The sequence below is a fragment of the Neolamprologus multifasciatus genome, chromosome 3 (assembly GCF_963576455.1).
Source record: "Neolamprologus multifasciatus chromosome 3, fNeoMul1.2, whole genome shotgun sequence".
NCBI lineage: Eukaryota > Metazoa > Chordata > Actinopteri > Cichliformes > Cichlidae > Neolamprologus > Neolamprologus multifasciatus.
This window is the reverse complement of record NC_140441.1, coordinates 28,894,626-28,919,265: the sequence shown is the minus strand read 5'-3', so window position 1 is coordinate 28,919,265 and position 24,640 is coordinate 28,894,626. Positions and strand designations below refer to the sequence as shown.

The window sequence follows — 24,640 nt, the reverse complement described above, 5'->3', positions numbered from 1 at the left end:
ATAATGGAGGTAATTCGGGAAGCGATGTTGTCAGCAAAATAAAAGTGCATCATTTGTCACATTTAAATATGAACGCAGGGTTTTCATTAAATACGATACACGTCTCGTTATCTGGAACCGTGTGAACGGCTCCGTACAGAACAGAGAGATCAAATTCAGATAAATTCATTAAGATTCAATTCTCCTTTATGTGTTTGTCTGCCCTTGGGACATGTTGACTCATGCGCAGGAAATTGTGATTCTCCACATGAGATGCTCCTCCCCCTTCTCTAAAAAAACCCCCCAAACTTTTTATTGTCCTTGGCTTCCCGCTCTCACCTCCTCCGAAGACTCGAGGTCTGAAAAGTTCAGCGGAGTCATCAGACTAATGGGACGGCACATAGATTGGCAGCAGAGATCCCCGAGCGGAGGAGGAATAGGAAGGAAAGTTAAAATGAGAAATGGAACAGGGGCTGATAAATTCCTGTCAGCTCCAGGGCTGCTGAAACTGACCCAACGCTTCGACCGCCTCAAGCACGATGTGGAGAATCATTTTTTGTGTGTGCTGGAGTATTAATAATATTTAGGAGGGCATTGACAGGCTGGTTATAATCCTGCAAAGAAAGTGGCACAAGGACCAACAGCACTTGGTGCATCTTAACATAAAATTAAAGTCCTGCAAATTCTGCATAAAATACGTAGAAGTTTTAGTTAATTTTTCATGCTTTTAAATTCATTTAAACCATTATTTTGTAATGTGTTTCACAGATAAATTGGATAAAATAATCTTGCCTAATATAAAAGAATATGTAAAAGTTTTACAGAGAGATGCCCCTGAAATCTGTGGAGCATTTTATTGCCTTTCAGCCCATTGTTTTGGTTTTACAGCCAGAAACATTCCATTTTTTTTATTGCAGTAGCTGTGATGTACTAGACCTGACTGTACAAGTGAGACATATTGACATCGTAGTAGAACAATCTACTAATGCAGGCCATTTTACGATGTCCCCACACAAGTGATTTCTGTTTCTTTGCCCTTGGGGTTGTTTTGGTTTTCTTTTCGTCAGTTCCTTTGGCTGCTGTTTTTCTTTCAAGAGTCTAGTCCAAACAAACGAGGAAAACAGAAAGCAGTGGAACGAACAGAAAGACTAATCAAATTTGGTGGCAGTTGCTGGGAATATAAATGCTAAATCCCACAGGCCTGCAGACGAGTCAGCGATGGGCTCATACACAAGTAAGATGTGCAACACAAATCAGAAATGGAGACCGTTTGCCTTCTTGAAGTTGCTTTCTTTGAAATGTGCAACCAGCATAACTTTTACTTTGAAAGTGAACCTTCTTCACTTCACTTCTTCAAATTTAACTACCAGTGGACTAGTAGTTAGCAAGTATTTGCAGGCAAACATGAAAAACTACAACCGTGTGGCACCTTCTTTGCAACAGATTTCAACTAGCAAGACGCAGAAACCTCCATGAACCGCCAGCCAGTCGGGGAATAAGCCACCCAGTTTCCCTAGCAACTGAGTGTTGTACCACGTCCAACTCTTAAGCGAAGCACGTATGACATCCCATGAGAAACCTCAGTAGGACAGGAAGTCTTTTCCTGTCACAGCTTTCTCCATCTGCTGGCCTTCAGAGAAAATACAGGTTTAAGGCGCTTTCTGACCTGAGAGCTGCGTCCATACCGTCTGTCCCCAAGTGGCAAAGAAAGTATGAAACTGCAGCTCTAATATTAACTAGAGTAAAACCAGAGTGTGCATATATATCGTTTTTTTTAACATAGTTCTTCCACATGTTTTAACGTGAAATACAGTTCCCATTACTTAAGTGCAACAGTACAATTAGGCAGGAGACTCTGTAAACAGATTGATTGATTTAGCTCTTTTCTACTCTACTAGTGCACTCAAAGCATTTTATGTGCCTTAATCATGCATTCATACAAGCACTACACTAACTAACATTGGAGGGAGAACTTGGGGTTCAGTATCCTCCCAAATGATCAAACCTCCAACCTTCAGTCAGTAGATGAGATGAGTTGGGAGTTCATTTGGGATAACTGGGAAATTACTGAAGTGAGCATCGGGCTGCTGAGTGCATTTTTACCCATGTGGTTTGCACTATAACCACTTACCCTCACATTATGGATTAGTGTCATTTCACCCAGTGTACACCAAAAGACCAGCCAAAGCATCGCGCTGGAAAGCCTGAAACAGCCGCTCTTTACTTAATAAGGAGTACACAGGAGCCTGTCTTTTATTATGTTTGTGCTCTACTATAGTGGGTTTTGAAACACTGATGTAGTCAAACAGAAAAGTCCAGTGGAAGTATTCAAACACACAGAGAGATGTAGCTTTACTCTATCCTCTTGTTCCATTTAGCAAGAGCGGCATTGTGTTTTTTGAGCGTTCAGGCCAAACGGGCACACATAATGCGAAGTCTGATCCTCGGTATACAAAGACACACGCATACACAGGCTCGCACACTCAAATGAATCACAGTGGCATTTGTAAAGGTTACAGAACTGGCATTTTGGTGGGTTTCAGAAGGATGTAATGACCTTTCTGCTTCTACTGAAATATAGAATTACTGGAGACCACTGACTCTGTATGTTTGTGTGTGTGTGTGTGTGCGTGCGTACGTGTGCGTTCACAGGTCCATAACAGCTGTAAGGAACAAATGGGGAAGGTGTGTCCCTTGGGCCAGTGTCGAGTGTCCATCATCCCTCCAACTGCACTTAACAGCATCGACTCAGACGGTGAGACACCTCTTACTCCCACCCACATGGACACACAGTATTACTTTTACAGTAGGTTTTAAAGTTCAGTCATGTAATGAAATTGTGACTTAGCCCGACTTGGCTTTTTCTACTGACACTGACAATTTGTAATTCCAAGTTACTAACCCTTATCCCTGGAATCTGTGCATCTATCATCAGCAGTTTACAGTTTGAACACGGTCCCAGTGGCATTTGAACTCCACGCTGTGAGCTATACAAACATTTCTGCTCGTTTACAGGCTTCTGGAAGGCCACCTCGGCGTCCTGCTCCAGTCCTCTTTTGGTCCTGGTCAACTCTAAAAGCGGGGACAACCAGGGGGTCAAGTTCCTCCGCAAGTTCAAGCAGCTTCTGAACCCAGCGCAGGTCTTTGACTTGATGAACGGAGGGCCAGAGCTCGGGTATTTAAGAGCTTTTTCTTTCTGAGTCCATGTGATATCTACAGGTCGTTCTCCAGCAGAACATTTAATAAGTGTTGCTCTCTGTAAACACCTGCCTCTCGTTCTCTCCTCCTCAGCCTGCGCCTCTTCCAGAAGTTTGTGACATTTCGTATTCTTGTGTGCGGAGGAGATGGCAGCGTGGGCTGGGTGCTCTCAGAGCTGGATAAACTCAACCTCCATAAACAGGTGAGAACAACGAGGTGGACGAGGAGGAGTGGATGTTGTCGATGATGTAACGCTGATGGGTAGGAGAAAGCAGCGAGATACCTGTTGTTGTGTTAATCTTGATGCTGGCGAAAGGTGCTTTCAGAAGAAACACCAACAATAAGCCAAGTTTACATACTTGAGTCTATAATCGAAGTCTAATATAATATTGATCCTGACTGGAGAGGGAGTGGTTCATGGTAGAGAGAAGGGCAACACAGCCTCCTTAGCTGAACTAATTCATTACTTTTATTTAATTAATTTAACATAAATTGATGTTGTGGCAGATTAACATGGCTTTTATGTTAAATTAATACTAATTTGATATAAAGTGCCACATCTAATCAGTTTTGTTCCAGGCTAAATGAATAAGATTAACCACCTAAGTCAGCATCAGCTTCAAGATGTTAGATGAACAAATCAAGGAGTCAGAATTTTTGTAACCTAAGCACGATTTTTATAGATTTGTTGATCATTTAACATTGCAGTTGAAACAAACCTCTCAGAGAAGTTAACTACAGACAGTTTATTACCGGCACTAAATGAACATCATTTTTCTGTCTGCTGCTGTCAGGCCAACAGCTGTGGTTAGAAGTTTATATCCACTCATCCTGGGAATGAATGTCATGGTGATTTTTAATTATTTTAAAATATAAGACAAATATACACATGCCCAGTGCCCTCTGGAGACAGCAGCACTGCAGCCATGGTGGTGCCAAGCATGGTGATGGTCGCATCATGCTCTGGGGTTGTTTCACTATCAGTGGTCTTGGTACGTTGCACAAAGTGGATGTAATAAAGAAGGCAGAGGACTACCCCCAAATTCGTCAAAGTCATGTCAGATCAGCAGCTAGGCAGTTTAAGCTAAAACAAATCAAAGACATGTAGCCAAATATCATTGGGCGTCTAAGTATATTTTTAAGCACAGGAAAGGGTGAGGATGTCCCAGAAGACAGATGTAGTGCAAAAATAAGCCATTGCAGTTTGTTTGCTTTTTATTGTTCTGTATTTTGCCATCAGTTTTTCTGAGGCTCGTTTCTCCGCGTGTCTCTAGTGTCAGCTGGGCGTGCTGCCTCTGGGCACAGGTAACGACCTGGCTCGCGTTCTGGGCTGGGGCGGCCTCTGCGACGATGACGCTCAGCTCCTACAGATCCTGGAGAAGCTGGAGAGAGCCACCACCAAAATGCTGGATCGGTAAGACCAGAGGGTGTGAGGGTGGAAACTTTCGTTTCAGCTGGGGTTGGTTCCTGTAAAAGTCCTCTGAATTAAAAGGTCCAGACTGAAGTGCTTTTAGCTGTTACTGCTAGTGCACCGTAAGTGCGGTTTAATTTATTTGTTTGGGTTGTGAGACGAGAGATGTTCACGGTGTTTTCTTGAAATAACTTGCTGGAGGAGGATGTCCCAGATGAACGAATTAATGAAAACAGATCTGGTCCTGTTAGGTTTTTATATTTCGCTTCATTAGGTTCACTGAAGGGCTGCAGACAGCAGCAGGTGATACTAAAAGTAATAAAAATAATTAAATAAAAGTACTACAGGCTATTCATTTCTGTCTGCACTCCTGAGAAAGATTTATAAATTAAAAATAAATCTTTGTGCCAGCGACGGGCACAAAATGAAATGGACTGAGTGCACGGACAAATTCATACAGAGCCCTCCGAGCTTCACAGAATGTTGGAAACCACCTTTTCATATTTGCCATAAATGGTGTCGATTAAAACCAGAAAATGAGCTGCAGCGAGCTTTTTACTCCCCGTGCGCCATCATGTGAATCCAGCACAGCCTTCCTTAGCCTCAGTGATTTTAAACAATCCAACAGTGACCTCTTAAATGTCCGCTTCTACTTGCACCTTATTTTTAAGATTTTGACTCATAGCACAATTAACCACAGAGTAGGTCATATTTTTGTCAGATAATTAGATTAAAAGTTTCCAAAGGGTCCAACACCACACTGCCTAGAGGTTCAGTGGCTCCAATTATCTAACGTGATATCCAGCAGACAGCTAGTGGCTGCCTGTGCTGGCACAGCTGTTACTTAATGATGTCTGTAAACATGTTTATTTCTGCTGCAGGATTTGGGCATTTTAACGTGGGAGTCTGTGACTTTTCAGCCTCGAGTGGAATTGCAGTTTTTAGCACTTCCTTGTGAGGCTCACTTGTCGCTCAGAGGTGCTGCCACAACCAAAAAAACTGAATATGTGATCGGAAAACTGGAATATCAAGCACAGAGTGCGGCGTTTAAGCTCATGAAAAATTGGATTTGGATTTTAAAATCTGCAAAATAATAAGGAAGTAAAGAGTTATAATGAATGATTTGAACAGAGTAAAATATTTGTAATAGAAGGAGGAAGGGCCACAACATGGATAAACTTTAATAAAGAGCAAATATATTAAACTTTACTAAAGTAAACGAACTAGACCAGGAAAGTTCAACTCATTTCACATTGTGGGCCACATACAAACTACTTTGATCTTAAGTGGAACCAGTAAAACCTAAACTTTTAATGGCTGAGATATCTAACATTAAAAAATAAGAAGTGCATGCTGTGCCCAACAGTACGTCTTGGTTGTTTACACGCTAAAGAAATGCTGCTGTAGTAAATGAAAGAAGTCTGTGAACAAGGCTCTTTCGGCTTAAGTTGTAAGAAATAAATGTGTAAAAGTACAGAAAGATCTGTAGCATGTCATTGGACAGTAATCATAACTAACAAGGTTTTTTTTTTATTAACTCACAGAAACGGTTCTATTTTTATTTATCTAATTAAACCACTGTACCCATCAGAAATTTTTACAGTAGATGATAATAATAAAAACCAGTTACTTAATTACGTTGGTTTAGTATTAATAACTATGGGGGAGGTTTTTATCAGTAGAAGTTATGAAAATACAGATAAAAGTTATTCACTCCTCCACATTCTCCAAAGTCATCCAGTGGGCCAGATGGGAGTCTTTTTGGGGACTGATTCTGGCCCCTCGGCCTTATGTTTGATGTGTGATTCTGGAGAAATTGTGGGGGGTTGCTGCTACTGCCGGACTTAGTCTGTAGGTTGATGCTAAAGAGCTGGAGGTAAACAGGTTTGCTTCAAAAGCTGAAGGGAGAGAGCAGTTTCATACTTATAAAAAGTTAAAACAAAGCTAAATAGAAGGCTTTTATGTTGAAAATCTGGCACCTCAAAGCATTTTTTAAATTTCACAGCTTTAAAAGGCTAAAAGTCACAGTGGGAGTAACCCTTATGTTTGATTTGATTTATTTATTTATTTTTATATATCTTCTTTTTTTTTACATTATAGAGCCACCATCAAAGCCTCTTTGTAGCTTTCATTGAATACTCAGTCTTTTATTTGAAAATCTGACACACACACACTATGACCTGCTGTTAAAAACTGTCAGGCTCCAGGAATGTCGTGAGTTGACCCTATTGACCCGATCCTATCCACACTTTTTCCAATGGCGTTGGGACTACAAAGAACCAATCACAGTGCGTGGTGCCAGCATTTGGACACTCTCTTATTGTCACTTAAAATAACCTGAAGCTTACCTTAGTGATGGAGCATACTCTACATACCTGGCTGTAAATGTAACTGTTCAGGTATGAACTACATGCCATGAAAATATGTCTTTGTTTCCTGTGGCCTTCTTCCCGGTTCCTGGTTCTTCAAGCGGGCGATGATGTAAACGGGAGATAAAATGCCTTATGTGCTTCAGCCATGAGTTTGGGGTATGTTTTCTTTAACTGTTAATCATCTACCCCAACCGGTCACGGCAGATGGCTGCTTCTTCCAATTTTGTCTTTTGGTTTTCATTCAAGTAAACAAACTATTCTGGAGTAAAAGGACAGTGTAGGCTTTACCACACGCTGCGAGTTGTGACGTCTTTTGAGTGAAATTAAATGATAACGCAAACTTTTTTATAGGCAGCAGAGGTCAAACTTCTCTTTGAACTCACCTTGAACTGCAGGTCATTTCTTCATTGACCGCTTATCTGCAGTTTGAACAGGATAAGGAGGCTGTTGCGTCTTATCTCTGTGTGATTATCTGATACGGTTTTCTTTTTTTTTATATCAATCTGTGTTCCTTAGATGGAGTGTGATGACATATGAGGTGCCCACCACCAATAAACAGACGCCGATAGTGAAGGAAGAGGACTGCCTCGATTCTCCTCTACAGGTAAATCACCCCACACCGGCTCCTTTTTTTTTTTGTTTTTGTTTTTAAAAAAAGAGGCTGTCTGTCTCTTGACAGATGGTGACCATAAATGGCTGAGCTTCCAAGCTCTCTGAAATTATTTTGGAAAACATCCGCTGAGAATCAATTGAACCTGGCAGCTGGAAACCAAAGCAATTGGACTCAAACCACGGGGAGCGGCGGTGATATCGACAAAGGGCAGCTCTGTGTTTTCAATTCAAGTTGAGTGCTGCCTCTCAATGCCAGATATGCAGTAGATGGTGGTTAACGTGCTAAAATCATCTTCACTCACATAAATTAATCCTCTTTACTAAATGATTTTGCCATTGCAGTAAAATTCCAAAGAGTTTTTTGAGTGATAAATGGGGATTGACTAACTCCACCCTTACCTCTTCTATAGGAATTAAGAGGGTAAGTAGGGTGAGCCCACAAGAGCTTCATCTAAGACTTTGGCCCACCAAAGACTCCAATCTGGCTTACTGGACAGCTTTTAAAAAACACGGAGGGAATAAAATTTGTAACTTTACAGCTTATTAGGGTTGAGCCCAAGCTCAAAGTGGGCGGTATATGGCCCTCGATGTAAAATGAGTTCAACGTTACTGCTCTCCAGGCCTCAGTTAAGTCGCGACGGTCCAGTCAAAGTCCAGAGCTCAAGTTGATGAAACAGAGCTGTGCATAAACAAATGAATGAACTGAAATTCAGGTGCAATTCTTCCATAGCAATGTCAGCGTCCGATGAGGTCACACAGTAAACGTTTACTTCACATCATTGCGGCTAAAGTATCTCTGCAGGATCTTGAATCATCAGGTGCACCTCTTCACAGGACTGTACATGCCCCACTCTGCAGAAGGATTTGTTGCACAAACTGCAAACCTGGACTGACGTTTTCTTAAACGCAGACGAATTTAGTTGAATTTCCTGTGCATGGATGAGTAATACGAGCGGTAATTCATGCCTTGTCACGTCAAACATGACCTGTGAAAAGAAATCACACAGGTTTATGTGGCACTTGTGACAAGAGATACCTTACTAATCATGCATTTAAGAAATGTACCATTTGAAAGAACATATTCGGGCTTGCCGTTTGCGCACAGAGATTTCTCCAAATTCTTTGAATCCTTTGACGGTGTTAGGAAATGTGGATGAGACAGTCAAAGCTTTCACAAATTAGATTATTTTGCAATTGCTCCACAATTTGTAGATGTAGTTATTTTGCAAAGTGGTGAACCTCTGCCCATAGCCTCATCTCTGAGAAACTCAACAAATAATGTTCCCAACCTGTTGCTAGTTGCAAAATCTTTGTCCAAAATAAAACTGAAATCAATTTAATATTAGTTACATTAAATCTGATAATTAATTCTATCTAAGATAATAATGTTAATCATCTTTAGGGGACTGAGTTTGGGTTCCATATTGCCCAAAAGTGGATGATTTTGCTGCTTCAGTTCTCAAAAAAAGATATTAAAATAAAAGCTCTGAGTAGGCATATGCTAGTAGTCAGTGGTTACAGCCTCTATTAAAAAGAATAAAGATAAATGTGATCTTAGGTCCTTTAAGCTCACATAATTAGTGCCAACATCAGTAAATTAATATTTCCAGATGAAAGGGAAAAATATCTTTTGGCACTTCATTAACCAGAGTGTTTGATTAAACTACAGCTCAAGTTTCTTTGGTTTCTCTGTTAACTTGAAACCTTCCTCTCTTCTTCACAGGTCCATATCACTCAGTATGCAGACTCCGTGGCCTCCCACCTCGCCAAGATCCTGGACTCGGACAAACACAGTGATGTCATTTCCTCTGCCAAGTACGTGCCACGAATGCTTCCAAACTCAGAAATGAGACAAGAGGGGAGGAAAGTAGTAGATGGGAGGGTAAAGGATAATAATGATGGGTGAATGAAGCCTGGGAGAGGGGCTGACGATGAGACGGGGATGTCGAGTGATTGTCTTGGTATTTTTTAAATGTGTGTATATATGCTTTGCTCTCATCCTGAGGTCACACACACACACACACACTTGAGAGTGCGAGCGTGTCTGTGAGTGAACAGATGAATCAGTGTTTAGGGGTCATCCTAAGTGCATTAGTACATTAGTCGTCTCCCTTTGGGGAACCGTGCAGCAGGACTCGTCTCCATTTCTCTGCATGTGTTTCTTTAAAACGATGCTTATTTTAGTTCAGACCTGCTGCACATTTACAACACCTCGGGGACTTTCAGGACACGTTCACAGCAGATTTTCCATGAAATATAACAATAATAACTTATTTTTAACCCTGGAGAAACCATGGGGTCAAATTTGACCCCATGGTTTCTCCAGGGTTAAAAACTTTAATGCAGCAAACAGAATTTTAACAGGATTTGATGTGTGAACAGAATTCAAGCACGAAATGACATTAAAATAATATTTATGGAGTTCAGCTAGGTACTGTTCTCACCCTGAGTTTACTATCAGTGAAAACTCATAGAAGAGTCTGGTGTAGCTCCTGCACAGGTTCGGGACTTAATGTAAGAAACGGGATGTCGCTCTGCCAGCGAAGCATTTAGAGGAGTAAGTAATGTAAGCCTGCTGTCACACTCTAATGGAGCCCTCTAAAACATTAACAATGATCTCACACTAACATGCCAGGGACAGTAGAGACAAATAAGTGTGCTAGATTTACGAGAAAGTTCGAGAAAGTTCTGGGATTTGGCACACAAAAATCTAAAACCTCACCTGGTTTGCAGTTAAGCTAGTCTCTCCTTCAGGATCATCCCCTGGTGCACCTCTGGACTTCTTTCATTGTGGATTTGATTTTTAAATCTCTCCCTTGAAGTCTGTTAGCTGTGCCTCTGTGATGCTGGCTGCAACACATTTAAATTCTCAAAGTTGATGAAGTCACAGGGAGGCGAATCCAGCAAGTTGGGCCTGAAATGCAACATTATAGGGCTCTTTTAAAACTAATATCTTATATCTAGAGACCTAGTTCTTGTCAAAAGTGATGACTCATCTAGTTCTTTTACTTATCCAATTCAGGGTAGAAAGGACTCTGGAGCCTATCCCTGTGACAGTCAGGGTACGCCCTGGACAGGTCCTCAGTCGATCATAGAGCTAACACAGAGAGACAGACAGCCATCCGTTACACAAACTTCCAGTTTAGAATTGCCAGTTAACCCTTTGGGCTGTGGGAGGAGCTCAGAATACCCGGACAGAACCGATACAGCCACGGGGAGAACATGCAAACTCCTCAAGGTGCTAGGTGGTGGATTCAAACCCAGGACCTTCTTGCTCTGAGGTGACAGCAAGTGATCATCCTCCACACAAATTTGGATCAGTTTGAAACAGAAGTTGATTTTTGCTTTTGGACGTCCAAGGTGTGCAGGGAAGATTCAGTTCAGTTATTTATAAAGCACCAAATCACACTAGCAGTGGTCTCATAGTGTTTGATATCGTTAGGTAGAGACCCTACAGTATGCAGAGAAAATCCTAACAATCAAACCATCCTCTTTGAACAAGCACTTGACAACAGTGGGAAGGAAAAAGTCCCTTTTAACAGGAAGAAACAGGAACTTCCCTTTCAAGAAATTTACTAAATTTAAACATAATGAAGTTTTTGGACCTTTTTTAATCACACATCAGATAGTGGCTGTTTTATAGAAACATATGATATACATAGAGATATATGTCAGGGGGACTAAAAGTACTATGATATGTGTATTAAGTGAACCGCTACACTATAAAAGTACTATGAGAAGAAAGTTTACAAAAGCATAATCTGTGGAGTAACTGTATCTGACTAATCTGAACACCACCTGGAAAACATCTTGTAAGAGCCTCTGGGCGCTCTGCTTAAAAGCAGTTACACCTTAAAAAGAGCTTCCAGATAAAGTTGTATCTTCTATCCTTTAGTGACATCTTTACCGTTATTGCCGCGTCACCTGCAGCTGCTGAGCCATTGCACGTGATTGATTGTAGCACCGGTGAAGCTGAATAGATATTCATCAGCACTAGAAGCTTTACCTTTCAAAGATGACGCTTAAATTCATTAAAAAGGTGCCATGAGACATGTAATTTCCACACATCTAATATAGAAGTAAAATAAATAGTCTGGGCAGCACTGGAGGACATAAACTGCGTGTTTCTGTAGAAGGTGAGAGGCGATCATTTTTCAGCATCCAATATTTGCTAAAAAGCACAACGAGGACTGTGAGAATTTGGAGAGGCCTCCCCGCTGAGTCATGCAGCGGCAATGTAACAGCTGTGAGTAATAGTGACTGTGTGGAGGCGACGTAGCTGACAGGCAGGTAGGTGGCAATAAAACAAGAGTGTGTGTGTGTGTAATCTTCAGTAACTGCACAGTGACTCACACAATCTGAAACTTGTTAGCCGTATAAGTAGTTTCACTCTCTGTGTTAATCACGTTAACCTTCACCTTCATGCCCCCCCCCCCCCCCCCCCCCCTTTCAGATTTTTGTGTGGGACGGTGAATGATTTTGTGGCGGAGGTGGGGAAGGCGTATGAGAGAGCCACGGAGAACAAGGAGGAGGCAGATGCCATGGCAAAGAAGGTAAATGGGTTTTGTGTGCAGCCGCGTGGGTTATGTAAGAGATTGTATAACAGTAACTAGCGGGCAAGTGTAGGTGTGCGTGCGTATAATTGAGAGTGTGAAATATAGTTGAAGGTTCAGTGTTATCAGTCCCTGCTTTAGTGTTCTGCGCCTTTGGCAGTTCATGTTTTCTTCTTGCTGAATTATTTGACTCTTCATTAGAATAAATGGAGACACTGAAGCTGGAAGTCTGAATGCAAGCATTAAAAACGGAGTCAAAGTCACTCCTTGCTGTCTGCACAAAAGACTCTAACCCACTCATGCTTTGATCATTTTCACGCTGCTTCTTGTTTATTTGGGACTTAATAGGATACAACGACGGGATAACATCTAAATTCAGAAATTTCAGGTCTTGCTGTGTCTGATCTAGTGTTACGCACTCAAAAGTCTAACAGGGTTGGATGCACTTGCTTTGTTTTTTTTTTTATTTTACCCCCAGTTTTCACATCATTTTAGGGTGACTCAGGTGGTAGAGTGAGTTTTCTACCAATTGGGGGATCAATCCCCAGCTCCTCCTGCCAGCGTGCAAAAGCATCCTTGGGCAAGATCCTAGTCCGTAAATGAGTCCTTACCTTAATCATGTTTAATGTTTAGCAGGTGTATTACTCATTTCAGATATAAAGGCTTAGAGAGCGGTCAGTGACCGTCTGATGCATTCCCAGTTAGCAAATGGTTGCTAGAGGTTGTTCACAGTTGCTAGGTGAAATCAGTTGCAAACAGGGTGCTGCACCAAAAAGCTGCTTTGGTCGTGGTTTGCTGCAAAGTTTTCTGCAAACGCTCACCACGACTCACCAAATGCTGGTTGCACGCAATTTTCTTTTGCATCCAGTCTGTTGTCCTGATGGTGGACAAGTTAACGCCACATAGATGATGATCACGTGACTACAACCCCTGAATACAACATTTACGCTGAAGTCTCTGCATAGAAAATCACTTCAAGAAGTAAAAGATTCTAAAAAACTAAGAAAAATCTTTTAAGCTTCCACCCTCCGACTTACCCGCCTTTTTCTAAATACTGCGAAGCAGCGTTGATGCTTCACAAGTCTCCAAATAAAAGTCCCGTGTGCACCAAATCAGAGCGAGTATTGCTTTCACGCTGGTTTTAGGTGTTGCTGCAGCCTCACAGAGTGACGATTTCAAAGTGATGCGTACTGCATGTCCAAATTTACACCGCACTCGTGTGATTTTGAAGTGAGAAAGAAAGCAATGCGGATAATGAAAGTCTCCCTCTCTGTTCTTCTCTCAGTGTGCGCTGCTCAACGAGAAGCTCGATTCCCTCGTCAAGGCCTTAAGTGAGGAAGCTGAAGCCCAGGTAATGACAACAAGTGTGACAACTGTGCAAACACACCAACATTTCCACACTGACAATGACATAACAACCATTTATACCCAGATCATGTTTACAGTTCCCACAGAGTACTTAGTTTAATAACGTGCATGTGGGTTCCTGTAGGTTTTGACTCACTTATGTAACCATCCACCGCTGTTCCTTCACTACTTTGATTTTATTCTTACTTCTATCCTTACGGCTTTATAAATGCTTCTTTTTTAAAATGTCTCTGCTCCCTTCTGTCCTTGAACCATCATTTGAATCTGTATAATGTTAAAAGTTCAGTAGTAGTGAGTGGAAACATTCCTGTAGTTTAACTAATTGGTGTGTGTTATCAGGCTTCATGGACAGATAAAGTTGGGTGTCATCTGCAGTGCTAGGCCTTCTGATGATACTGCCTAAGGGAAGCATGTATAATGTAAACAGAATTGGTCCTAGCACTGAACCCTGTGGAACTCCATCATTAACCTCAGCGTGTGAAGAGGACTCTCCTTGAACACATTGGAGTCTGTTAGATAAATATGATACAAACCATTGAAGTGCAGTATCTGTAATACCTACAGCATGTTCTGATGTATGTATTTAAATATTGTGGTCAGCAGTATCCAATGTAGCACTGAGATCTAGTGGAACAAACAGAGATGAGTCCACTACTAGAGGCCACAAGAAGATTATTTGTAACCTTGAACAGAAGTTTTTTTCTACAATAAATGACATTTTTATTACGGCTGCCTTCATCTCAAAAGTGAACCATACTTTTAATATTTATTGCTTCATGAAAGTGCTTAGACTGAAAAACAGCCTAATGTTTGTGATTGATTGTCATATTATGCATGATAATGTCGTCTCCCCCTAATTATAGTCTCTCCTTCCCAGTCAGTGTCTGCTCCCAGTCTTGAACTAACGATTGCGCAGTAGACGAATTACTAAAACAAACAAAGCAGTATTCGTACTGCAAATAATAAACACATACAGTGTCTAGGAATTCAAACTAAACAGAAAATAAGGATTGCAATGATAAACTAAGGACTGTCTGAAACATGAGGTCAAGTATAAAAGAAAATGGTGGCTTTGCACACATTTTAAGTTTCCTCATGAGAGCTCAAGAGCAAAACATCATCCAGCTTTCTGTGCCTCTGCACCCTGTGGAGCCTTTTATCCAGAGATTGATGTCATTGCTTTAGAAGAAACAGCCCAGCCCTCAAAATGTCAGCATGATTTAAACTTTCTGCTCAGTAAAAGGGGAAGTGCATTGAATTTTTACTTTTGATTCAAAGTTCTGTGTGTAGCCGCAGTTCTGTCGTTAAAGGATGATAACTGCTGCCTCTCGCTGATGTTGCACCGCTGTAGAGGGCTGCGAAGCAGGGATCGTAAAAAAATATGAATGAGAAGACGCTTTCAGGTTGAACACTGCTGCTTTGGTGATATTGTGATGCTGGGCTCCTGCTGCTCGTAAAATATAACAGATTGAATGGGGAAGTCGGGAAATATCAGGAATCCCACAAAAGAAGCCATCAAACAGCAGCATACCAGGACCTATTTTACAGGTTTTATAGGTTTTTACTTGTACTTTCATCCAGGTGGTGCCGGCGGGTACGGTGCCGAGCCAGGAGAGCGGTGGCTCGAGCCACGATGAAAGTGGCAGTGAGCCGGGATCGGAGGACAAAACGTACCGGTCCAAAGAGCAGCTGATGCTCAGGGCGAACAGTCTGAAGAAGGCGCTCAGGCAGATCATCGAGCAGGCCGAGAAAGGTAAGCCGCTGTTCTACTCTCGTCATTTAGTGCACAACATCAGGGCTGGCTTATTTTGTAAAATACAAGCATGCTGCGTGCAGTTCACCGGTTGTCTATCATCATGTCAGTGGTTGACGAGCAGAACCGGCACACACAGGTCCAAAGGATGTCGTCTTCATCCTCCATCAAAAGAGAAAACAGTGAGGAGCTGAAGGATGCCGAGCCACGTAAGTTTGATCACAGCAGGGATACGAGCCACGCCAAAGTGCTCTTAGTTCACGCATTAGCAAATTAAAGAGTCAAAGCAGTGGACAGAGTGATTTCTCTTTAAAGCTTTGGAGGTTCTTCACTCCTTAAAAAAGCCACCAGTTTCAATCTAAAGGCGCTTCTCCTATTACCGCTGTTCTATCCAGGTCAAGGAAGTTTGAGTCCCACCTCTCCCATCGTCCTGGAGAAGCCAGAGAGCCTCAACACTGTCACCTTCAGCGAGGACTCTGTGTAAGCGCGCACATGAGTACACACACACACACACACACACACACACACACACACACACACACACTCACACAAAATCAGGTATTAATAAACCGTCTGCATGCTTCATAATTACAGACAGTGCTCAGAGAAGTGTGTGATGAACAACTACTTCGGCATCGGCCTGGACGCCAAAATCTCCCTCGAGTTCAACAACAAAAGAGACGAGCACCCAAAAAAATGCAGGTAAAAAAACCCAACAAACACACAGACGCACAAACCTGATTATAAAGGGTCAACGGGGCAAAATGACGTGTAAGCACAATCCCCAAACAGTCAATTTATTTCAATGTCAAGTTAATAAAAATAAGCTTTCTAGCTTTTTTTCTAAACTGTGTGTCACCTTGAGATAGGAACTCCCATAAATACACATCCATCAGCGTCAGTTGCATCAAATCTGTGGGGTTCAACCTTACACGCAATCTTGTCACTGCACTCTTTGTAAATGCCCACAGTAATCCCAGTTCATTACGCTACATGTGACCTACTAGTCCGTGACATTCTCAGTCATGCCAGTAAATAAAGGTGCATATCAGAAAGAAACGTCCTATCACGATGACAAAGTTCCCCCAGTAATGACCTCCTAAGGCTAACAGCAGAAGAATATCTGCTTAAATCGCTTCAGTTTTAGATTTTATGGCATTTTTTTGTTGCACTTTGTTAAGCAACACATCAGTTTATCATATTGTGTTCAGGCCTGACTGGTTTGCTTTTCCCTCTGCAGTAGTCGCACCAAGAACATGATGTGGTACGGAGTCCTGGGGACCAAAGAGCTGGTCCAGAAGACGTACAAGAACCTAGAGCAGAGAGTTCAGCTGGAGGTAAAAAAAACAGGCGTACATGAACACACACCCAATGGTTTTCTTTAGGGAAACAAATGTCTGTCAGCTGTTTTATGCAAACCTGCTGAGTTTTCCTCGTCTTGAAGCGTATCCTCTCCTCTGTCCACAGTGTGACGGGGTTCCCATGTCTCTGCCGAGTCTGCAGGGCTTGGCTGTCCTCAACATCCCCAGCTATGCAGGTGGTATCAACTTCTGGGGAGGCACCAAGGAGGACAATGTGAGTGTTGTGCAACCGGGCCTTCAGAAGCATTCTCAGTGAAAAGAAAAGAAAAGACAAGAAAATAAATCAGAATTTTTACTTTACATTTCAAATTCATCTAAATTTGAAGCTGACGGTGTTTGATTTTATCGTGTGCACCTCCAGAACTTTGGAGCTCCGTCTTTTGATGATAAGAAGCTGGAGGTGGTGGCGGTGTTCGGCAGCATGCAGATGGCCATGTCCAGAGTCATAAACCTGCAGCACCATCGCATTGCACAGGTAACACAGACACATATAACGCTTACCTCTATATGTCTGACAGAACCTTTTTAAAACCTCTTCCCTACATCAGCATCTTAGTTTGGCCTTCAAAAGGACACACTGAGCAAGTTAAACCACTGTTAAGGTTGGCTGAGAAGGTGAAAGTCCACAAGATTTCAGGACCTGCAAACACTGCACATCAGCTCTTATCAGAGGTTGAGGTTTAATAACAGGAAGCAACACAAAACAACCTGGGATCAAATCCCGTGGCCGTCACTTTCTGCACCAATAAAAGACAAATATCAGATGCAAATATTTAATTTCCACTCTGAACCAACAGCTCAAGGAATCTTGTTTAACCTGCAGCTGAAGGTCTGATCCTTACTGTATATAAATAAGAACTCTCCACAGTCATCTACATTTGAAGGATAATAAAGGAGCCCGTGGAGTAATTATAATATTTATATGGAGTCAGTGTTTACATGAATGTGCAACATGAGTAATCTAAAAATGTATATTCAGATTAAAACAGTCTTTGAATAAGCTACACACCGAAGATATTTTCATACACTGGCATTTATTTTAAATAAGAGCGTCCCAGTGCACCAATAATTCAATAACTGGAGGCGGACCACAGCCCAAACTCTCCCCCTGTGGCTGTACATACATAAAGGCGAGCTTTCCTTTTCCTCTCGCTGTTGTCATCCTCTTTCAAAGGCATCCGTGGCATCTGCCAGGTGCCCACCGTCCCCAAAACCAGCTTGTTGCTTGTTTTCACTCACTTTGGTCATGGCCCCTCCCTGAAACTGGTTCTGCCGGTTTCTTCCTGTTAAAAGGGAGTTTTTCCTTCCCACTTTCGCTAAGTGCTTCCTCTTAATTGTTGCAGGATCTTTACCCTACAGTTTAAGCACCTTGAGGTGACTTATTTAGATTTGGCACTACATAAATAAAATTGAACTATCAACAGATGTTTTTCACTGGGAGTTAAAGCCCTTGGCACTTCAACGTAGTAGGCCTGGTATTATTTCCACTGTGCTGTTATCATGAATTATTTTGGCTGGGTAATCCTGCTAATTTAATAACAACTAATGACAAGGATCTTTTTGTGGCTGGTGAGCTTTCTTGGTTAGTACAAATTATCAGGCCTTGGTGATTGGAAAAGGGAAACTGTTTTCCTATCAGGTAATAAAAATACTGCTAAGAAATAACAGGTTTGTGACTAGTCACAAAGTCTTGTTGTTTCACTGGAATTAAGAGTTGTTTGTTCTGAGCTTTGTGGGCTGTGAAGAGGTATAAAATCCAACCGTGCAAGAAGAGCTCCAACCCTTAAACTTGCTGGTTTTTTCGCATGAATTGCTCAGTGTTCATCAGTAGAGGGCAGAGGAGGTCAGTTTAAGGGGTTAGCTGATAAAAAAGCACTCAAACCCCCGCATCTGACAGCTGCTGTTTTCTGCTCTGCCACTTCTCAGTGCCGCCAGGTGAAGATCACCATCCTGGGGGAGGAGGGGGTTCCTGTGCAGGTGGACGGAGAGGCCTGGATCCAGCCGCCCGGCATCGTCAAGATCATCCACAAGAACCGCGCTCAGATGCTCACGAGAGACCGGGTGAGCGCTGACGCACACATAAAAAACCTGCACCTGCACTTTGCATACCCATGTCTGCGGCATGCATGTTAAAACCAGCAGTGGCTGGAGATACTCCCTTTTCCTTTCATCAATATTGCAGCTGGACACTCAGCGCTCTGCCCGTGTTGTTGAGTCTTTCTATTTTGGGATTTCTTAAATCACATCCATACCCAGTGTTTGTTCTCCCTTCATGCTGCTCAAACCTCTGAGAGCTCTCTTGAGCCAAGCACATTTGGGCAGTTTGTTTCCATGGTTTCCCCTCCTTAAGCACCACAGAGTTGGCTCGCTGGTTTTATCCTCCCTAAATGCGGCTTTATTCAGTGAAATAGTGACAGTTATGTCTTTTCCTTGCTGGTTGCCTGCTTGAGGCATGATTATTGGCGAGTTTTTAATTTAAATTCATAATGAAACACTTTTCTTTCTTTGCTCCTTCATGAGATTAAAAATATGTCTTTGCTGTTGTGTATTAGTCTTAGACCTGAAATTAAATGCACCCTGACATTTATTTCTACAAACCGCACAGTAACTGACAGGGGAACTCCTTCAAAGCAGACATCGGGTGGCTCTTGGATTTGTTTGAAATGGGCTTCTCTTTCAAAGATGGCTCAGCAGCACTAGCTTGGCTGAACATTGATCTCTTTACAACCAGGCGTTTGAGAGCACGCTGAAGTCGTGGGAGGACAAGAGGAAGATCGACAGCTACCGCGCCAGCAGGCCCCGCCTTAACTCCCAGCAGTCCATGGAGTACCTGACCGAGGAGGAGTGCGCCCAGGTTCAGCAGCTAGGCATCGTGGCCGACACGCTCATCAACAAGTAGGCACCGCTTCAGATTTTCTTCTCGTCTCAGCTGTTTATTAGTGTGTGCTGACGCCACACAGTGGTTTTAAAAGCTGGATGCTGTTTTGTGGTCAGAAGAAAATGTTAAAAATACAAATTTAGCACTAAAATTGAAAAACTCTTCTCTTCTTTACATCGGGGATGGGGGAACTCCAGGCCTCGAGGGCCGGTGTCCTGCAGGTTTTAGATGTGTCCTTGATCCAAAACATGTGATTTAAATGGCTAAATTACCTCTTGAAGTTCTCCAGAGACCTGGTAATGAACTAATCATTTGATTCAGGTGTGTTGACCCGGGGTGAGATCTAAAACCTGCAGGACACCGGCCCTCGAGTTCCCCATGCCCGCTCTACATTATTTTAAAATATATCATTCAAACATTGCAAACAGCTCAGTCTAACTGAGCTGCATCCGTCTGTGTGTGGAGACCATAAAGGGGTAATTTCCTCATCCCACCGCAATTAACTGGCTTATTTGCAAACTTGCGTTGAGCTTGTCTCCGTTGCACTGATGAGCTGTTTTATTTCTCTTTTTCACATTTGCAAACAAGTAGTGTCCCTCTGCAGCTTCTTCTTCCTGTCTCAGTTTGCTGTGTTTATTATGATGTCTTCGGTTATGTTTCCAAACTGCCGTACTTTCAGGATGATAAATATTTTAATTACATTTGTAAACTTGCCTCAGATGTGGAGAAACATTTGTAAAGGGAATTTCAATTCAAGAGAGATGTGTTACAAATAATTTAAGCACACAGTAGAAGATGCTCTGGTTATATTTGAGAAAGAGGCAATACAATAATAGACAGTAAAATAAAGTAAATTCAGAGGCGGGTACGTATCAACAGGCTACAGCGGCCATAATTGTGCTTTTCTGTTTTTTCTCACAATTTCCTGCTTTGTGCCCGCCCAGAATCCGCGAGGCGGCCAAGACACACAAGCTGGTGGAGCAGGAGTTGGCTCACGCAGTGAACGCCACTGCCCTGGTGCTCACAGAGGCCAAACTGTCCAGCCCTGAGGTAAGACACAGAGGCGGAGAGCAGATGGGGGAGTTTATTGATGGCACAAAATGACCAGATTTTCAGAAAAATGCTCAGATTTCATGTCAATGTAAAGGCTGTTAAATTTGCAGCCTGTTAACCTGAACTCCATCAGTGATGTCACCTCGAGGACGACGTATGTCTTCAAAACAGTCACTTTAAATTTTTTTTTTCTCAGTGTCTGAGTCGCAGCACTGCAGTGGAAATTGTTAACAGCAGTAAAGTCCTCCAGGCTGAGACCAGGATGCTGCTCGATGGAAAACTACTGGTACGCCTCAGCCGTTCATCCCTCTCGTCTCTCCGTTCTTTGTTTCCCTCCTTGTTTGCGTTCGGTCCTTCATTTCCTCTGAAGCCATTCAGATATTCCATCTCATATTTCAGCTTCTGCTGTTCAACGTGTTTGTTCAGTTTGTGTTCGCTGTAGCTTTAAGGAAATCTCACAGTTTAAAGCAGTGGGCCTTTGTGCAGACGAGCAGATAAAATGAGAACTCCGCATATGACTACTGTATACTGACTGTTAGTCGCTACTGGACGATCAAGCTGACTGTGTAGGTAACCGTCTAGCACATTTTCTGCCCTGTCATGAGTCAGTCAGGCGTATTGTTCATTCCCATTGGTAGTCAGGAGGCTGCGTTCACACTGGAAGCAGTTTGCTCCTTGAAGCTGATTGCTTGTCACTGTCGAGTAATCGCGACTTCCAATATATTTCATATATCCTTCACTCTCATTGGAAGTTGCTTCAGGCACTTACCTGGTTATCTGAGGTCCCACTCACGTCCCATCATGGTGGTTGTTTCATTCGTAATCAGCATTTCTTTCAGTTTCGGTAGTTTCTGGTCACCACATCGCTGCAAATCACTTCCAGTGTGGATGTGGCTTTAAAGTTGACATTAGTTTAACTGCTTGTTAATTTATTTGGCTTATTTTGCTCGGCACAAGTTACCTTTTTTTTTTTCATTGCTCTTCCTGTGTGTACACCCGATTAAAAAATAAAGACTAGAGCATGGCTCAACAAAGACCAGAAGGAACAACTCCCTTTGGAGAAAACATGCTCTGACTTTGACGGGAACAGAAAGAGAAGTGCCTTGACTGGCACCTTCCATAAACAGTTCCCGTAAATAACTAGTTTCAGTGTCAGCAGTAATCATGAGACATCTTCCTGATGGCCTTCTAGGCAGAGTTGAAAGGAAAAAGCTTAATTTGACTCTGGCCAATAAATGGAAAAGGAAACTGTGTGGGGAAAGAACACAAACACTGGATGGAGGAAGATTAGAAACCAGCCTTACAGATCCATTAATCTAAAGTTTGAGGAGTTGTGGTCAAAACAGAACATTTGTGAGATTCGGAACAAATAAATAGGTGCTGGAGGAGCTCAACAATAACTTTAAAGCATGGTGGAGAAATCCAATAGTTTGGTTGCAGAGGGGGGGAAGGTTTGTGTAAGAGAAATTATTGTTGAAACAAGGGAGGATATTGCTCCGTTTTTCAACACAAGCCATACCCTGTGGCGATGCCAGTTTCCTCCTACAACAGGAAAATGATCCAAAACAAAGCTCCAAACTATGTGAGAACTATTTCAAGTAACAGTCAGCTGGTATTCGGTCTATGTCCAGTGCAGTCACCAGATCTCAGTCCCACGGAGCTGTCGTGGGAACAGCTCGACTGTATGGTGTGTCCAGACATTTCAACTTGTGGGTGGCACTTCATGCACAGTTGGACAAATTGAACAATCCTTTGTTCACAGCAAGAGGGACAAACCGAGAACAGCATTAGTGCATGCTGAATGGCTCATGGCGGTGCCAGACAGCATTGGCTGATGGCTCAGATGATAGCCTTCTGCTCATCCTTCTGGTAAATCTTGGATAAAGCACATTTAAGTTGTTTTAGTCTTGCTGCAAGCCGCATTGCAACCCACCTCTACTTCTTTTGATGCTGTCTTTAACACGTCTACATGTTAGAGAGTGCCAGATACAAATTTCCTGGGGATGCAGTTTAATCTGCTTCTTTTGAAGTATCTAAAAGCCATTTTTTAGTTAATAAACAGGGTTTAACTTTCGCTTCCTTTTAACACTGAATGGTGAACCACAGGTAGGGATTTTACTTCTGTAAACTTGTTTTGATGAGTGATGAAATGACGTGAACATGTGATGATTACACAGATGGGTAGTGCAGCAAAATATACAAAATATTTTTCCTTTCAAAGAAATTGGAAGTAACCACTGTTGACACATTAACAGGTGTTTTATGCATTTGTGAATCAGAAGGGGTCAAAAACATGCATTGAGACAGAACAGGAGTTGACTTTTTACCAACTTTCAATGTTTGGGTTAACTGTCAAATGTCCCATTCTGATTTATAATTGAACTCTTCTTCACCTTCTCTCAGTCTGAGTCTCCAGAGCGAGAGGAGCTTCGCTTGACTTTGAACAGCCTCAGCGCCGAGCTTCACAAGCTGGATGACATCCACTGGATCTGCCCGCTCATGCAGTGCACCGAGGAGGTGGGATGGGATGCAGTGTTTGTTTGTGTCAGAGAGAAGCCGTGGCATTATCACAGACTAACAACCAGCAAAGTGCCACAGTGTCACTTCTGTTGCTCAGTAGCAGCCCATCTGCCTTCACTGACGACTTTCACATAGCAAAATATCCCTCACTGTGTACCCATCAATCTCTTATTTTTAGGACTCAGTGAGGAGCAGCACTAAGAGCAGCAGCAGTATGAAGCTTAAGATCATACCTAAGGGGAAGAAGGAGAGAGAGAAGCTCCACAAGCAGAAGTCCAACAGTTCTCTCTCAGGTAAAAGATCAGTTAAACAGTTAAACTAGTTTGTTGACCACAGCAGGAACAAATTTATTGTGATCATGTCCAAACATTTCACTGTCTTGTTGCCTTTGAAATGGTTGCTTTGAAGACTGGGAGCAGGTTTGCAAGCACTCGTAGCCAGTTGTTGTCTTCGAAGCAACTTTGGTCTGTCAAGACTTGTGCATCAACACATCAATAAGATGCTGATTAACTATAATAAATCAGCAAAACCTGTTGCCATCTCCATGCACAGAACTTCACATTAACTACTTGCGTTAAGAGTTCAGAACCACATACATTTAAAACAGACAGTTATACATTTCTAAAGAGTTACAAATAGTGATGCAGTTGCTTCAGGACAGCAATTTAAATGCAAAATGGCTCAGTCAGTTTGGAACCAGTCAATCGTATTCCCTATTGCAAAAATAGACTCCAGTTATTTGCAAATCTTGGCCAATCTGTTGGAGAGTGACTGCAGTCAGTTTGGAGACAGGTTGCCTCCCACCACAACTTGAGCAATAGCCTTGTGTTTGAGTGTTTGCCCAGACAAGGTTGTCAGTCGCAACTCTTCGTTGTCAGCAAAAATATTGAAAGCAATCATTGGGCAACCACCAGAATTTTAAATATTTTTTTTCCCCAAAGTCAGAAAGAGTTTACCGTCCTATTTTCGCTGTAGTGTGACTGAGCCATTAGCTGTGTTTGTTCATTTCTTTGGGATGTGGGTTACAGCAATACAAAAGACCAAGGTGTTGTCTAGACCAGGTCAGCAACCTTCAACATCAAATGAGTAATTTTAGCCCCTGCTGTCCAACAATGAGAGAAAAAGGAGCCAAACACACGGCAGGGGGAGGTTTCATCTTGAGAAACCTCTGGCCTAAGATTAAATGAAACTTTCTGAAATTAAACTGACTGAAAAAGCTCTCTGTGTGCTGTGCAGCAACACTTGCGCACTCCTATCCTTTGTCAAGGACAAACTACAATTCCACTGAGGTTTTGCAATCAAAATACTTTATTAATTGCTAGGGAACTTATGGATTATGTAGTACTTCTTGGTTATAGTAAAAGAAAACAAATACACACATGAATAGTCATGAAAAAACAAAAATTTTCCTTGAACTTTAAATATAACTCAAAGGAAAGGTTAAGTTTGTGTCAACAAGCATTTTGTTGACCAAAGGCTCTTTTCCTGTCTTCTTGGGTTTAGCAGAACTAAACAGCTACTGACCTCAGGCTTTTAAACCTAGTAAGGAAAAACATAAATGAATCCATCTTTTATCTCTATT

The 24,640-nt window shown here is 42.2% G+C and overlaps 1 protein-coding gene across 2 annotated transcripts in view; it reads left to right on the top strand.

The window, feature by feature from the left end:
- The first annotated feature begins 1,048 nt into the window (after window positions 1–1,048).
- The window catches only part of LOC146522467 (diacylglycerol kinase delta-like), a 28,286-nt gene continuing 4,694 nt past the window's right edge, over window positions 1,049–24,640 (top strand). Inside the window, exons 1-21 of one of the 2 annotated variants that reach the window (XM_085139504.1) lie at window positions 1,049–2,734; window positions 2,995–3,154; window positions 3,271–3,379; window positions 4,452–4,591; window positions 7,477–7,564; window positions 9,296–9,387; window positions 12,026–12,125; window positions 13,411–13,476; window positions 15,075–15,246; window positions 15,330–15,455; window positions 15,642–15,726; window positions 15,841–15,948; window positions 16,487–16,583; window positions 16,714–16,821; window positions 16,969–17,082; window positions 18,534–18,668; window positions 19,339–19,502; window positions 20,430–20,535; window positions 20,735–20,824; window positions 22,942–23,055; window positions 23,237–23,351. In XM_085139504.1, the coding sequence (XP_084995630.1) occupies window positions 2,656–2,734; window positions 2,995–3,154; window positions 3,271–3,379; window positions 4,452–4,591; window positions 7,477–7,564; window positions 9,296–9,387; window positions 12,026–12,125; window positions 13,411–13,476; window positions 15,075–15,246; window positions 15,330–15,455; window positions 15,642–15,726; window positions 15,841–15,948; window positions 16,487–16,583; window positions 16,714–16,821; window positions 16,969–17,082; window positions 18,534–18,668; window positions 19,339–19,502; window positions 20,430–20,535; window positions 20,735–20,824; window positions 22,942–23,055; window positions 23,237–23,351 (2,368 nt within the window). In that variant the 5' untranslated portion in view covers window positions 1,049–2,655. The remainder of the gene's footprint in view (window positions 2,735–2,994; window positions 3,155–3,270; window positions 3,380–4,451; window positions 4,592–7,476; window positions 7,565–9,295; window positions 9,388–12,025; window positions 12,126–13,410; window positions 13,477–15,074; window positions 15,247–15,329; window positions 15,456–15,641; window positions 15,727–15,840; window positions 15,949–16,486; window positions 16,584–16,713; window positions 16,822–16,968; window positions 17,083–18,533; window positions 18,669–19,338; window positions 19,503–20,429; window positions 20,536–20,734; window positions 20,825–22,941; window positions 23,056–23,236; window positions 23,352–24,640) is intronic. The other variant, XM_085139512.1, reaches the window with a different exon arrangement.